This window comes from Salvelinus alpinus, chromosome 3 (genome assembly GCF_045679555.1).
Source record: "Salvelinus alpinus chromosome 3, SLU_Salpinus.1, whole genome shotgun sequence".
NCBI classification, from domain to species: domain Eukaryota; kingdom Metazoa; phylum Chordata; class Actinopteri; order Salmoniformes; family Salmonidae; genus Salvelinus; species Salvelinus alpinus.
In genome coordinates, this window is record NC_092088.1 from 20,297,535 (window position 1) to 20,314,547 (window position 17,013).

Genomic DNA, 17,013 nt, shown 5'->3' on the forward strand with positions numbered 1-17,013 from the left:
CAAACTAGCTTTATTTCATGTTTTCTATTGACATTTCTTTGTATATATCCATAAAAATTATGCTGATTCATGATTTTGACTGGCTGAGAAAAGCTGCTAGCCTGTCTGTCTTGTCCCATCTCCCGATATGTTCATTACCATAGGACAGCTGGAGATCGAATTTCAATATTGAAACAATGTGACAAATGTCGGAGAGTTCATTGTTATGGATGTATCCCCACAAAAAAATCACTAGAAAAAAGCTTAAACAAATGCAAATGCAGCTACTTTGCTGTTATTCTGGCTGCACTGTTTGACGTGACTGTGTTAGCCAAAGTTGACTAGCTAGCAAGCAAGGGATAAGAACATTGGTAGCCATCATGGCAACAGAACATTTAGAACGAACGACTGGGTCGCGTCCATAGATCTAGAACAAAAAGATTTAACTAGGTCGACTGGCAACCCAACTGATAGAATGAACAACCAGCTGGCTTGGGTACAAATCCTAGATTTGTGTCGGGACTATATCTCGTGGAAGGATGAAATAGTATGAATAAGTTAATCAAAATAAAGTTTTTAATGAATATATGTGAATCATTAATTGAATATGTTGGTAATCCGGTTGTATAAAAGTGACAATACCCTCAAAGCCCGTGTTTGGAGGTTATATTGGCACGGGTTACAACATCTGTGCCAATATATCCTCCAGACATCGGCTTCTCTGGCATTATCACTTAACTAAACAGGCACTAATGTGAGAAGTGGCAGTAACACTACACCCCTGCAGTCCTCGCCGAATGAGCAATTGAAACGTACCTAACCTACTCAATTGCCTACGCAAAATTGTGTGATGCAGAAACGAGAGACCACAAAATCTGAAAATATTTGTCCATGGAAACATTTCTGGTTGGTCTCAGGGAATGTAAAACAGTTAGAATGGGAGACTTTTAAAACGAGATTGAGTGGAATCGCAGCAAATATGTTGAATGAGCAAATCGCCAAAATGCGGGACGGTCCCGCACAATCTGGGACATGTGGTCACTCTAATGTCAACCTCTATTTGACACAGTGGAGCAGTCTGGGCAGTGTATGGTACTTCCTCGAGAAATACACCCCAAGTATTCATGTCTAGTTCTGCTGTTTGCTGGAAACCACTCAATTGTGTGAGATTGTGTATGCCTCCTAGTGTGCCTTCCTTCCCCCATCTCCCTTTTGTCATGACCAGATACGCCCTCTGAGTCTGCAGATGCCGTTTCATCAGTATCATTACACTGTGCATTCAAATCCTCACAGTTAACTTTATGATATATTTTTTTACAGATTTACGCTCATTAGAAGAGTGAGTCCTCTCATGGTGCTGATGATGTATTATATTAAATGTCTGACCTGACATTTAATTAAATGTATGGGGTTCGTAGCATACAGTAAAAAATAGATATATTTACAGTACCAGTCAAAAGTTTGGACACACCTACTCAATCAAGGGTTTTCCTTAATTTACATTTTTACTACCTTGTAGAATAATAGTAAAGACATCAAAACTATTAAATAACACATATGGAATCATGTAGTAACCAAAAAAGTGTTAAACAAATCAAAATATATTTTAAATTTGAGATTCTTCAAAGTAGCCACCCTTTGCCTTGATGAAAGCTTCGCACACTCTTGGCATTCTGTCAATCTGCTTCATGAGTTAGTCAACTGTGATGCATTTCAATTAACAGGTGTGCCTTGTTAAAAGTTTATTTGTGTAATTTCTTTCTTTCTAAATGCATTTTAGCCAATCAGTTTTGTTGTGACAAGGTAGGGTTGGTATACAGAAGATAGCCCTATTTGGTAAAAAACAAAGTCCAAATTATGACAAGAACAGCTCAAACAAGCAAAGAGAAACAACAGTCCATCATTACTTTAAGACATGAAGGTCAGTCAATACGGAAAATGTCAAGAACTTTGAAAGTTTCTTCAAGTGCAGTCGCAAAAACCATCCAGCGCTATGATGGAACTGGGTCTCATGAAGAACACCACAGGTAAGGAAGACCCAGAGTTACCTCTGCTGCAGAGGATACGTTCATTAGAGTTACCAGCCTCAGATTGAAGCCCAAATAAAGGCCTCACAGAGTTCAAGTAACAGACACATCTTAACATCAACTGTTCAGAGGAGACTGTGTGAATCAGGCCTTCATGGTTGAATTGCTGCAAAGAAACCACTACTAAAGGACACCAATAATAAGAAGAGACTTGCTTGAGCCAAGAAACACGAGCAATAGACATTAGACTGGTGGAAATCTGTCCTTTGGTCTGATGAGTCCAAATTTGAGATTTTTGGTTCCAACCGCCGTGTCTTTGTGAGACGCAGAGTAGGTGAATGGATGATCTCTGCATGTGTGATTCCCACTGTGAAGCATGGAGGAGGAGGTGTGATGGTGTGGGGGTGCTTTGCTGGTGACACTGTCAGTGATTTATTTAGAATTCAAGGCACACTTAAACTGCATGGCTTCCACAGCATTCTGCAGCGATATGCCATCCCATCTAGTTTGCACTTAGTGGGACTATCATTTGTTTTTCAACAGGACAATGACCCAAAACACACCTCCAGGCTTTGTAAGGGCTATTTGACCAAGAAGGAGAGTGATGGTGCTGCATCAGATGACCTGGTTTCCACAATCCACAATCACAATGGTAAAAATATAGAAAAACCCTTGAATTAGTGGGTGTGTCCAAACTTTTAACTGGTACTCTCTCTCTCTCTTTCGCTCTCTCGCTCTATATATACACTACCATTCAAAAGTTTGGGGTCACTTAGAAATGTTCTTGTTTTTGAAAGAAAAGCACATTTTTTGTCCATTTAAATAACATCAAATTGATCAGAAATACAGTGTAGACATTGTTAATGATGTAAATTACTATTGTAGCTGGAAACGGCAGATTTTTTAAATGGAATATCTTCATAGGTTTACAGAGGCCCATTATCAGCAACCATCAATCCTGTGTTCCAATGGCATGTTGTGTTAGCTAATCCAAGTTTATCATTTTAAAAGGCTAATTCATCATTAGAAAACCATTTAGCAATTATGTTAGCACAGCTGAAAACTGTGGTTCTTATTAAAGAAGCAATAAAACTGGCCTTCTTTAGACTAGTTGAGTATCTAGAGCATCAGCATTTTTGGGTTCGATTACAGCCTCCAAATGGCCAGAAACAAATAACTTTCTTCTGAAACTCATCAGTCTATTCTTGTTCTGAGAAATGAAGGCTATTCCATGCGAGAAATTGCCAAGAAACTGAAGTGTCTAGTTTGAGAAACAGACGCCTCACAAGTCCTCAACTGGCAGCTTCATTAAATTGTACCCGCAAAACATCAGTCTCAACGTCAACAGTGAAGAGGCGACTCCGGGACTCTGAGTTGTAAAGAAAAAGCCATATCTCAGACTGACCAATAAAAATAAAAAATTAAGATGGGCAAAAGGACACAGAGATTGGACAGAGGAGCTCTGCATAGAAGGCCAGCATCCCAGAGTTGCCTCTTCACCGTTGACATTGAGATTGGTGTTTTGCGGGTACTATTTAATTAAGCTGCCAGTTGAGGACTTGTGAGGCATCTGTTTCTCAAACTAGACACTCTAATGTACTTGTCCTCTTGCTCAGTTGTGCAACGAGGCCTCCCACTCCTCTTTATATTCTGGTAAGAGACAGTTTCCGCTGTTCTTTGAAGGGAGTAGTACACAGCGTTGTACGAGATCTTCAGTTTCTTGGCAATTTCTCGCATGGAATAGCCTTCATTTCTCAGAACAAGAATAGACTGACGAGTTTCAGAAGAAAGTTCTTTGTTTCTGGCCATTTGGAGCCTGTAATTGAACCCACAAATGCAGATGCTCCAGATACTCAACTAGTCTAAAGGCCAGTTTTATTGCTTCTTTATCAGAACAACAGTTTTCAGCTGTGTTAACATAACTGCAAAAGGGAGTTCTAATGATCAATTAGCCTTTTAAAATGATAAACTTGGATTAGCTAACACAACGTGCCATTGGAACACAGGAGTAATGGTTGCTGATAATGGGCCTCTGTACGCCTATGTAGATATTCCATAAAAAACAGCCGTTTCCAGCTACAATAGTCATTTACAACATTAACAATGTCTACACTGTATTTCTGATCAATTTGATGTTATTTTAATGGACAAAAACTGTGATTTTCTTTCAAAAACAAGGACATTTCTAAGTGACCCCAAACTTTTGAACTTTAGTATATATATATATATATATATATAAATAAATAGGCAACTAGGTCAGTGAAATGTAGTGAACTGTCTGTGATCAAACAAACAAAAGACCTGTTCAACTGTATGTTTAACATATGCAAATAATATGAATGAATTTATGTTGGAGTCAGCTGAATATATTGGACAAACATGCATCTACTGTATGTGACCTGTATGTACAGTGTGGGTAAAATAAAACCACATGCGTAGGCTATTTTGTGTACTGTAATGCATCATGTTAGGCTCATTCTTTCAACAATACATGACTGCTTCAGACATGAACCAACGAGGTCATTTTGAACCAATAGGATTTAACCAAGACCGTACCACAACGTAAACATGTTTTTCCCCCTTCATTTTATCCTGAGGGGAAAATATGCACAAGCTGAAAAATCGGCAATGTTAAAATCAACAGGAGTGAAGTTTGTGTGTGCACAAACATATGAATGCCTAGGGGTTATCTGATCAAAAAGGCTTAGTTGGCATTATACTATTTGATACCTGAGGACATTGTGTGGACATGCACACTACACAGCGCTAGCTACATTCACTGTTCCAATAGCTGTCCAGAAAGACTGCCAACAGGCAATGCCTAACCTCTTTATCTAGCTTGTACAGGTGGACTTTTTGTGTGTCCCTGAATGGATGATTTTGGCGTTAATGCGCATTATCTGGGGAATGGAGGCTCTCGTGGGAGATTCCCTCAATCTCCTGCGAGCGATAGCACACCTGTCTCTTCCTGTCCTTGTACAGGATTTTCGTGCTACAGGCCCCAAGAGCCACAGATGTCCTGGTGTCCCTTGAGGCAAAGATGCGGATCATGTCCCTATCGATTTGACACAAGCTGATGTCAATGATACTTTCCCATACCTTTTTCAGACTACAAAGATTGTCAAAATTGCGGTACCAATTTTTGTCTCTATCCCTCCTTTCACAATTACCAATTGCCCCTCCCTTTCCCCACCTGAATGTACAGACTGTATCTATGAAATTCCATCCCCCATGTAGACCAAAGCTGGTGTAGTCTTCCACTGCTCTTCATCCCACCCAGTCTATCTCACTGTGAGCAGTGGGCCTCCCAAGGACACATGAGGAAAACATAGCCAGACAGGGCTGACATTGATCTAAATCTACATCAACGCAACCAGCTCTCTTGGCATCCTTAAAGGCACGCCTCCCCTCTCCTCTCCTCTCCTACCTCCCTTTGTACATGGTCTCGGCTTAATAGGAGGTCTGCGTTGTTAATCTTGGGTGTTTGTCTTATTTGTCCCCCTAATCCCTTTGCCCCGTTGAATGGTTGGACGTGTAAACGAATGTGGCAGCTGTGTGGGGGCCCATAGACATCTAACCGGAGGGGGAAATCTCTTGTTCGCTAAAGGTAATGGTAATTCATTAGCGTTGGCATCAAATCAAGCTTGATGAGTCAGCGAGACAGGCTCAGCGCCATCTTTCTTCTCCTGGGTCTCCATGGCTCTATGGAGAAGCCCCTGTAGGTGCCATTCAGATCAGTCCATTTAGTCTGGCAGGCAGCCCACTGTCTGGACAAAGAAAGCATCTTAACTGTTTCAGACAGGACGAATTCATTGAAAATGTGTGTTGTTTCAGAGTGAGCATTGTTTGGTTGATGCTAACGGCCAATCGTAGCTTTTGATTTTAGCCCCCTAAATGTATCCAGACTAGCCAGCAGCCGAGAGTAGAAGTTCAAACAAAAACGTAATCGACCAATCGCAGAGCAAGAAAGTATGCCTAGGGTTAACCAGGGTGAAAGTAGAGTTCAACCTTCACTTATAAAGATCATATACAGTGAGGGAAAAAAGTATTTGATCCCCTGCTGATTTTGTACGTTTGCCCACTGACAAAGAAATGATCAGTCTATAATTTTAATGGTAGGTTTATTTGAACAGTGAGAGACAGAATATCAACAAAAAAATCCAGAAAAACGCATGTCAAAAATGTTATGAATTGATTTGCATTTTAATGAGGGAAATAAGTATTTGACCCCTCTGCAAAACATGACTTAGTACTTGGTGGCAAAACCCTTGTTGGCAATCACAGAGGTCAGACGTTTCTTGTAGTTGGCCACCAGGTTTGCACACATCTCAGGAGGGATTTTGTCCCACTCCTCTTTGCAGATCTTCTTCAAGTCATTAAGGTTTCGAGGCTGACGTTTGGCAACTCGAACCTTCAGCTCCCTCCACAGATTTTCTATGGGATTAAGGTCTGGAGACTGGCTAGGCCACTCCAGGACCTTAATGTGCTTCTTCTTGAGCCACTCCTTTGTTGCCTTGGTCGTGTGTTTTGGGTCATTGTCATGCTGGAATACCCATCCACGACCCATTTTCAATACCCTGGCCGAGGGAAGGAGGTTTTCACCCAAGATTTGACGGTACATGGCCCCGTCCATCGTCCCTTTGATGCGGTGAAGTTGTCCTGTCCCTTTAGCAGAAAAACACCCCCAAAGCATAATGTTTCCACCTCCATGTTTGACGGTGGGGATGGTTTCTTGGGGTCATAGGCAGCATTCCTCCTCCTCCAAACACGGCAAGTTGGGTTGATGCCAAAGAACTCCATGTTGGTCTCATCTGACCACAACACGTTCACCCAGTTGTCCTCTGAATCATTCAGATGTTCATTGGCAAACTTCAGACGGGCATGTATATGTGCTTTCTTGAGCAGGGGGACCTTGCGGGCGCTGCAGGATTTCAGTCCTTCACGGCATAGTGTGTTACCAATTGTTTTCTTGATGACTATGGTCCCAGCTGCCTTGAGATCATTGACAAGATCCTCCTGTGTACTTCTGGGCTGATTCCTCACCGTTCTCATGATCATTGCAACTCCACGAGGTGAGATCTTGCATGGAGCCCCAGGCTGAGGGAGATTGACAGTTCTTTTGTGTTTCTTCCATTTGCGAATAATCACAGAAACTGTTGTCACCTTCTCACCAAGCTGCTTGGCGATGGTCTTGTAGCCTATTCCAACCTTGTGTAGGTCTACAATCTTGTCCCTGACATCCTTGGAGAGCTCTTTGGTCTTGGCCATGGTGGAGAGTTTGGAATCTGATTGATTGATTGCTTCTGTGGACAGGTATCTTTTATACAGGTAAGAAACTGAGATTAGGAGCACTCCCTTTAAGAGTGTGCTCCTAATCTCCGTTCGTTACCTGTATGAAAGACACCTGGGAGCCAGAAATCTTTTTGATTGAGAAGGGGTCAAATACTTATTTCCCTCATTAAAATGCAAATCAATTTATAACATTTTTGACATGCATTTTTCTGGATATTTTTGTTGTTATTCTGTCTCTCACTGTTCAAATAAACCTACCATTAAAATTATAGACTGATAATTTATTTGTCAGTGGGCAAACGTACAAAATCAGCAGGGGATCAAATACTTTTTTCCCTCACTGTAATATTGGAATGCCTATTATCCTCTGCTAAAAATGTTCTAGGTATAGCATGCACTCTATTACATAGTTCTCCATTATAGCTCGCCTAGTCCATATTCCTATCCTCCTCCACGTCTTCCTTTCTTCTTCTCATCTCTCAATCCTTATTTCCTTTCCTCTTCTCACTTCACCCCTTCCTTTCCTTTCCTCTCCCCTCCCAACTCACCTTCCTCTCCTCCCCACTGTGAGGAAGCTAAATCAAGACAGATTGCCCGTCCTCAAGCCCTGACAGCAGTGCCGTACTGATCACAGCATCACTTCTCCAGCTCTGCCTACGCTCAGCTTAGTGACAGCCACAATGCTCTGATCTCAACACCAGCCTGACGACTGATGCGCTGAACACAGCGCCCCCTGTGGCCAATCGGGGGAAATACAGAGGGCTGCAGCACTGGCTGTAGCATAGTACCCCATGTGGCCAATTAGATGCATATGGAAGCTGGAAGATAATCAATGACTAAGACAGTAGCTCTTGACTCGTCTGTCTGTATCTGGAAGGGGTCACCAGATAAGGGCAAAGAACTGGGAAACCAAATGTGATCTTAAAACACTGTTAGAACCCTTAAAAAATACGAGAAAACAGAGGAATATCCTGCCGACTGCCTTTTCACAGCCTCCCTATTGCATTAGGCTAGGTCTGGAGCTGAGATGGAGAGCATTTGAGTGAAAATGTGTATTTTTCCAGTTCCGAGGGGAACTGCTTTTATCCTTTGCTATCATGGTCAGTTTAAGCACTGGGATAAACACTGAAGCTAATATGGGTGACAACAAGATTCAGCACAGGATCTCACTTCTGACACCCAAATGTTGTAAATTGAATACATATTGATCCTGGAATCTCACAGTAAACATTAGCACAGTTTTATACACTAGCCAGCTTGTCATCATTGCCACTGCATTATGAAGATTTACACAAAAACAATGAAGCGTTTTCTGCTGTCTGACATATTGCTTGAGGAAAGTGTCAACGTTTTGCCACGGAAAGACTCTGTGCACTAATATATAGCACTGGCACAAAACATATACATTACTGGACATGATACAATGTGAAATCATAGACATTAATATAATGTATTATTTATCTTAAATATAGAAATGAGAGCTAATGAAAATGAAGTCCATGTAATTAACCTCAGAATAATCTAAATCACATCAGATATACAGTATACTGTGAGAAAATAGTACACTACCTGATAATTATTGTTTGCAGAGATCATATCATGTACAAAATCAAATCTTCGTCTATGTTTTATATAATCAAGAATTTTTGTATTTTTATACTTGAAAAGAGGCTTCATAACCACATTTTAGATACATGTATTCTGTAAATTAGTTTCTGAATGTGTGTTTAGTTTTTTCTTGTCATTGTTTTGGTTCCTGACTAACTACTTAGACCATTGAACACATTGTTACTATAATTTCTTGTCATAGATTCATTTGATTCATGGCAGGATTACAAAGAAGACATGCAGTTGTTTGGGAAACGACAGACTCTCCCAATAGAAATAAATGAGGACGGGTTGTCAACTACTTACAGTAGTATTTCAGCCAACTGGCACGGATAGAGGGAGAGGGGAAGAAAGAAATAGAGAGAGCACATTTCCTCATCCCTCTTTACAAGTACTCACTGACGACTACCCACAACTCTCTTCTTCTATTGTACTTAAAAGTAAAAAAAAATATACGATGTCCAATATGGTTTCATGATGAATGTATGGTTGTTGGAGGTCGTCTGTGGGGGTTATAAATCATGTACATAGACAGAAAATATGTTACTTCTATGGATTTGTATGTGAATTTCTTTTTTTTTTTTTGAGAGGAATGTAATCCAAACAGCATGCACATACTGTACATTCCTGGAATTTGCACGCTGGGATGACGAAAGGTTCTGTTACTTCTGTGAATAACTCTACTGTATAACTCTCAGTGTATGTTAGATCAAACACGGTACAGGACAATAGATTTTGTATCATGTGCAACAAGGTCGGTCAAGACCCATTTTACTGTCAACGTTAATGTAAAGAAAAAGAGATTAAAATATTGAAGAGCAACTACTGTTATTCTGAGAGTGATGCTTGCTGTGTGAGATAAGTGTTGTTTGTGAGTACTGAAGAAGAATGGTGAAGTAACATAGTATGAATGTTAAAGACCAACTAACAGTGCAAATGCTATGCCAATTCTATGTATTGAAAGAACTGTTGCTGCTTTTTGTGAGAAAATCAATTATGGTACTGAACAGACCGCTGCTTTTGTACCTTCCTGTTGTGTTTTTGTGAGAATAAAAGTGATCCTCTTGTACACGAACGGACTCGATTCAAATTCATTCAGTCTGAAGAACTCTAAACCAATTTCGTGTCTCATGACTTCTGATGTTATAACTAAAGTAGCAGACAATCACAGTATAAAAGATTTATTAGTTCAAACCCAAAATAGTGAAACAAAGAAAAGGTTATCCTTACACTTCTATATTAAAAAATAATTTAAATATAGTACAAATCTTGTTCTAAGCTCCGTCCTGAGCTGTTGTAATCCTACTAGCGCTAGGACAGAAGGACAGGTCATCATGCTTTTACACCAGGTACGGCAGTTATTGGGATTGACAGTTTGCAGCCGTCTGAGTACCACAAATAGAATAAGCTATTAATATGACAAACAAATGTAGGGTCTTGTCTAGCTTCTACTAATGGTTATATACACAGTCCCAGTGTTCAATCTGCTTTAAACATGTCCAAAAGCTCTAATGAAGATTGTAGAGAATGAGGGTGATTCTCATTTAAATCATGCCGTTGAACTGTAGTCCATCCATGGCCAAGCCCTTTCTCCTTTAGCAGTATGTAGAAACAGGAAGTGTTTACAGAGAAATAGAGTGTATTTACTGTAGGTGTTTGTTGGGGATCAGAGAAGTATTAGGAAACAGCACCTCACTGTCTAATATACCTGAAGCTGTACTTAGAGAACAGGCAGTCAACAGTGAGGTTTGTTGTGGGCTGAACCACAGCTAGAACCAATCACCTGCCATGCTGGGTTAAGTCTAGGGGAGATATTTCAAGTTTGTGTGCACTCTATATCCATGAAATGAAATGAGAGTGATTGTTTGAATGGAGCGCGAGTGTGTGTGCTTTCACAGGGAAATATCAGAAGAGACTTGGAGCTTTTGCCCGGGCTTCCACTTGGCGCTGACTCGGGACCCGTCTGTCCGTCTGTACGGCTGGTTCCTCAGGTCTAGCATGAGAGATGATGGATAGCAACAACACTGTGACACCACAACCAGGAACAAGCATGCTTTGGTACTGACACCTGCCCACAACTCCAAACAGACCGACACAGACAGACCAACACAGACCGACAACTGCACCAAGAGACTGAGAGAAACACAGAGATATCCACAGACAGAGAAAGTGCTGCACAGGAGTCATAGGCACCTCCAGAGCCAGCGAAAGACAGACCTACACACTTCCGAGGGGATTATGTGGGGCTCTCATCACTGAAGCCAGAGTCGCAGAAGAGGCGAGAGGAGCGCTTGCCAGAGCGAGCCGTGAAGGGCACAGCCTTTAGAGCTGAAAACCCCAGAGAGAGAGAGAGAGATAAAGAAAGAAAGAGAGAAGAGGGTGAAGGAGAGACATAACCAAGGGTGAGGAGAGATATACGCCCAGGGGAATGAGTGGGAATGACATGAAAAAAGGAGTGAAAAGGGGAATGAACGGATAAGATGAAAGGGTATGAGTAGACGTGGTAGTGGACATTGCATGATGATAGTTATAATGTATTTGTGAAAATAGAGGATGGCGAAAAATTGCAGAAAAAATGGTGCAGAAAAACAAGCATTATAATACTGTACATTTCTACAAGAATATATCCCAGCTACCGCTTTAGTTTAATTTCAGAATTGTATATTCATTATATTAGACATACACAGCAGACATACACTGTACGGGAGACCTTGACCCCTGACCCCACAAGGCCCACCTGTGATGATGTCCTCGATGGCTCCATCCTTGCCCTCCCGGACCAGGGGGATCACCTGCCGCCTCTTCAGCTCCGCTATCAGGTCCATCTGGGGCAGCTTGGGCATCATAGGTACCTGCTGGGGTCAAAGGGCAGCCAAAAAGAGTTGGGGGTCAAAATCAAAATGATACATGTTTTGAGGGTGAACAGAGTAGGTCAACTCTCTTTGTGTCTCATTGCATGGTTGCTAATGTGTCACCGACTACCTTCTGTGGCATTTCAGTCTTAGCTGATGTCGATGTCGACGGTGGCCCTGTCCTCCCTTCTCTGGGCAACGCATCCTGCTTTTTCCTCTGCTCATTCTCCTGCTCTGCTTGCTGCCGGGACCAAAAGAAGAACAGTTATGTATGGTACACTGTCACATTAGTACAACAGTTACTGTTTGATGTGTAGTAAAGAGCTCAGCACCGTCTACTATGTCGATACAATAACGTACTTACGCTTTTTTTTTAAAAGTCGGGCTATATGAATACATTTAATCAATCAATAAATGTAATTAATCAATGTGGTGGCTAACCTTATAGGCCTTGATGAACCTCACGAAGACAGGGAAGAACATGGAGGGAGGTGTGGTTTTAGGGTTCTCTCCAAAGTACTCCACTGTTGATTCATACACATCCTAACAGGAGAAAAAATGATCAGACCTTCATTATACTGTACATCATTGTTTTCTGTAGCAGTGGTACTCATGTTATACAAATATTATCACCCTCTCCTAAATTCATTTATTCTAGTGTCATTAAACCTTTACTAATTTAGCCCCATTTAGTAGGCTATACATTTTGACATTTTTTCAGTCTACAATATACTATATTTAGTAGGGAGAATTGACCTGGGCAGTCTTGCCATCTTCTACTACAGAGTCCAGCAGGTCATTGTTGCTGGTGAGGAAATCTTGCAGCACAGGGTTGTCTTCCTGTACGGCAAACTCTTTCCTGGTCACCTCCATGCCCCTCTCCAGGGCACACACGTCCTGCAGAATACTATCCAGGGACACCAGAGCAGCCTTGTCCATGAAGTGCAGCTCGCTGTGGAAGGCTTGGAGCTCAGGGTATTTCTCCTGGATGATGCTCACTATGAAGTGCAGCAGAGTCTGTTTCCGGTCTGTGGACTTAGTGTCTAAGAGCTAGATTGAACCAGAGCCATATATTTAGAGGCAACCAATGGAGAAAAGGATACAATGTGAAAAGGTTAGCCTGATCCCAGACCTGTATTTGCTTTATGACAGTGGTAGTCAGAGGTAGTTGGCGAAAGCACATACAGATCTGGGATCAGATAATGAAAATCAAGGGATAGAGTACTCCATAAAATGTTTAAATAAGCTGTGACCCATCCGGATGATGCAGTTGTTACTCGTCTCCAATGGAATCAATTTAGAAGTTAATTGATGATTTGGGTAACTCTGCCTGTCATTAATTATCTTCAGCAATAATTTGAGTTAAGAGGCATACTCCCCAGCTCCACCTCAGTGTTCTAGTCATTCAGTCACTGTGGCTGATTCAGAGAAGGCCTGTCAGAATCGGTTATCTCTGGATCTCTCACTGAGGTGGAGTCTCATTTGAATAATTACTGTAGATAATAATGCTGTGCTAAAACGACATTCTGCTAACCCAAGTGAATTTTATGGACTTGGGTTGGAGTACAAGAGCAATGTGCCTTGTCGTCGGGAAAAGGAACACAAAATGAGCCTCTAAGATTTGGTTGATAAATAAATAAATACAGTCTGTCTGCTTGAAGTCTTTCTCACCAAGTCGAGACTCTGCAGGCGGAACCCATAGGCTGCTCCTCTCTTGCTGCTGTTCATGTAGTTTCCAAAGGCTAGGATGATCTTAGGAACAGAAGAGGCATACCAAAGTGACACACCAATGCTGTGTAACCATACAAAACTAACTAACCAATTGAACACAAACCATCCATGCAGTATATCAGTATAGTACATGCAGTATAGTAAAGAGCTGTCTCCTACAGTACCTCAAGGATCTTCTTCAGCTTGCTAGAGGACTTGATTGACATTGAGGCAGCGATGATTGCGTTGAGTTGCTATTGGAGAGATGGGAACATACATTATTATGGTGAATTATGATATTATGGTGAAGCTTTGCGCACCCAACTACTGTCCATGACAAAAACATTGAAATAACATTGAAACCATTTTGAAATAACATTGAAATAACATTGTTTTTAGTGTGTTCTACTGACTGGCTGGATGAGCTGGATGCTCTCGGGGAAGTTGCCCATGAAGGTGAGTGTGCTGATGCGCTGGGCTAGCCGTGGGATCTTGCCAAAGCGCACCATGAAGCGGTCCTCCTCGGGGAGCTCGTCCAGGGGCCTCCCATCTCGCTCGTAGTTCTGGATGAGCTTGACTTCGTACTCTGAGGGGATGAAACGCTCCAGCAGCTCCAGGAAGTCCAGGCTCAGAGCTTCCTGGTTATACCTGTGTGTGTGTGGGGGGTCAAGGGTTATGTACAACAGTGGAGGCTTCTCAGAGAAGGAAGGGGAGGATCATCCACCTCATTGATTTTCAGAAGGAACATTTTTTGTAAAACGTAAAAAAATAGATAAGACTAAACTAAATATAATCACGTCACCAAATAATTGATTAAAACACATTGTTTAGCAGTGAAGGTCTACAGTAGCCTCAACAGCACTCAGTAGGGTAGCACCATGGTGTAGCCGGAGCTAGCGTCCGTCCTCCTCTGGGTACATTGACTTCAATACAAAACCTAGGAGGCTTATGATTCTGTTTATGCGTGATCAGGGGTGTATTCATTCCGCCGATTTATGTTCAAAATGTTTCTTAAACGGAACAAAACGGGGATAAACATATCTGAATTTGTCCAATAGAAACGTTTGTTTGCAACTGTTGGACTAATGACTACATCCTAAATCAGCTAAATGCAGACAAGAGTGTGCAAGACGGTATTGAATGTATCACTGTCTGTCCATGTGTCACTGTCTGTCTCCTCAAATTTTCCTCTGTGCATCTACGCTGTAAACTTTCATTCATAGGCTAGGTTGTAGCAACCTCATGATGGGTGTAGGGAAAATGTGAGTATCGTGTAATAGCCTAAACCTATCGCTGTTACATTGAACTGGGTGAACGGAATATGAATGACAGTCATCCAATATGCTGTAATAGAAATAAGGCCATGCTCATGAAGAAAATAAAAACTGCCCTCCCTCATCTTAAACGGCACTGACCACCACTGATGTACAACTACTACTTACTACAGACACTGTTCATATTCTGAGATGACTGTATACCGACAACCGAAGTGAGTTACGAGTGTAATGAGTCTTCACACGTTTCACATTGGTTATAAGTTGATCAGTTACTACCAAATGCTTAGTAAAACCATAGACAACCATATGTTTCTCTCTTTGTCTATACACAGTCACAATACAAAAAGTACTACATATCACATTTGGTCATTCAGCAGACGCTCTCATCCAGAGCGACTTACAGTCAGTGCATTCAACCACATGTAGTCTTACTATATCTGATCTTATGCACAAATGACATGTGGTATTTTTCTTATAACAACTTGATAACAGACACATACGTCTCTATAGCGGTGCAGATGTCCGAGGTGGCCATGCCTCCCTTGCGCAGGGTGATGGCCAGGTTCTTGGCCCTGTTGGACTCCAGTAGGGACACTTTGCTGGGGATCTTCTGGGCCACCTTCGCTCTCAGAGTCCCCACGTCAGCCGGGGCTGTCTGGGCCTTGGTCTTAAACTGCTCCTCAAAGGCGTCCATGTTCAACTCCTAGGACATGGAGGGGAGAGGTGGATAACTAATTCATGAGCTTTTGGTAATGGCCAAACTCAGTGAGAACGATCTACAGTTAAACATCAGCAAGACTGGCCGTTGATCCCGCAGGCTATTTTGTCATATGGCGGAAGACAGATCAGATAGCGAGAGAGAGCGAGAGAACTACATAGGATTTCAGGATTACAGAAGAAAGAGAAACCAGAGAGCGGATGAAACAGAGAGGAAGAGGGATTGGAAGACTGGAAGGAGTAGGAACAGAAACAGCAGCCGTAGACACATGAGGACATGTTGAGATGGACAAGAATACAGATTGTAGGCAGATAGCTAGCAGGGTACTGTGGTCTCACCCCCAAAACGTTCTCATCATCCAGCTCATTGAAGATGGTTCCAGCCACCTGGTTGGGTTTGAGGGCCTGCCAGTTGAATGAAGGCATACGGTACTTAGTCTGAATGGGCTTCTTGTTTCTGTTACCTGTCCAGAAGAGGGACACATTCGTTTTGGTGGGGATCAATGAAGTGAACGTTTCGTCTTTAGAACCACGACTGACAGAACTATCTTGACCTATCGCGTGTTAGCTTACCAGTGTGTCCATCATGCATGCCCCCAAATGGTGGGGCCATTCCAATGCTTGGAGGTGGTGGCGGGAGAGCTATACCACCCCCTGGAAGAGGGGGGGGCAGAGGTGGTGGTGCCGTCGGGCATGGAGGGGGAGGAGGAGGAGGTGGTGGAGGAGGAGGAGGAGGAGGAGGAGGAGCTTGTGCCGTGACCTCTGTTGCACCAGGTAATGGAGGAGCAGGAGGTGGGGGCGGGACTACAGATGTGGGAGGGGCCACAGGTCCATCGACAGTCGTGATTTGTTCTGTGGAAGCAGGGAAATATGAAAAAAGGTAAGGTTTTTGGTGATGAATTTGATTCCATAAACCAAAATAAATGTATATTTTTGACATGGTTTCTGAGCCCATGTGTGTGGCTTGCAGCCCACCTGTTTCAGCATGGATGGAAACAGGAAGGATGAAAGGGATGACATGGAGGTCCAGGTGTCCCGAGGACGAGCGCTCCATTCGAATCAGCTGCTGGTCCACAAGCCCCTGAACTTTCTCCTCCAGCTCCGCCAAGGCCTGGGCCGAACGATCTCTATCCCTCTGCCTCTCTCTTTCCCTCTCTCGTTCTATCTCTCTCTCTATCTCCCTCTGTTGTAGAATGGTCACCTGGGCACAGGACTCACGCAGACTCTCCTGTTACACAGACACACATGTCCATGTGTTAGCCCTCTGAGCTCCAGCCTAGGCATTAGCTCAGGAACTAACGCAAGACTTCTTTGTGAATTTCATGGATTGTAGTTAGATGATAGGACTACCTTTAGCAGCTCCACCTCTTTGGTTGTCTGGATGAGATGTTTCTCCAACTCTGACACTGTCTCCAACGCCTCCCTCTCACTCTCTTGCAATCTGCTGCTTATCTATAACACACACACACGCACACGCACACACACACACACACACACACACACACACACACACACACACACACACACACACACACACACACACACACACAC

At 42.5% G+C, this 17,013-nt stretch overlaps 1 protein-coding gene across 6 annotated transcripts in view; it reads right to left on the reverse strand.

Moving 5' to 3' along the window:
• Nucleotides 1-9,474: 9,474 nt before the first annotated feature.
• LOC139570215 (formin-like protein 1) overlaps nt 9,475-17,013 on the reverse strand; it is a 44,499-nt gene continuing 36,960 nt past the window's right edge. The window contains exons 13-26 of one of the 6 annotated variants that reach the window (XM_071391895.1): nt 16,813-16,914; nt 16,438-16,690; nt 16,036-16,314; nt 15,802-15,926; nt 15,246-15,448; nt 13,882-14,116; nt 13,654-13,722; nt 13,430-13,510; nt 12,515-12,808; nt 12,200-12,301; nt 11,889-11,999; nt 11,644-11,761; nt 11,132-11,234; nt 9,475-10,899 (exon numbers count right to left, since the gene is read on the reverse strand). In XM_071391895.1, the coding sequence (XP_071247996.1) occupies nt 11,143-11,234; nt 11,644-11,761; nt 11,889-11,999; nt 12,200-12,301; nt 12,515-12,808; nt 13,430-13,510; nt 13,654-13,722; nt 13,882-14,116; nt 15,246-15,448; nt 15,802-15,926; nt 16,036-16,314; nt 16,438-16,690; nt 16,813-16,914 (2,064 nt within the window). In that variant the 3' untranslated portion in view covers nt 9,475-10,899; nt 11,132-11,142. Of the gene's footprint in view, nt 11,235-11,643; nt 11,762-11,888; nt 12,000-12,199; nt 12,302-12,514; nt 12,809-13,429; nt 13,511-13,653; nt 13,723-13,881; nt 14,117-15,245; nt 15,449-15,801; nt 15,927-16,035; nt 16,315-16,437; nt 16,691-16,812; nt 16,915-17,013 lie in introns of all 6 variants that reach the window. The other 5 variants (XM_071391894.1, XM_071391892.1, XM_071391897.1 and 2 more) reach the window with 5 other exon arrangements.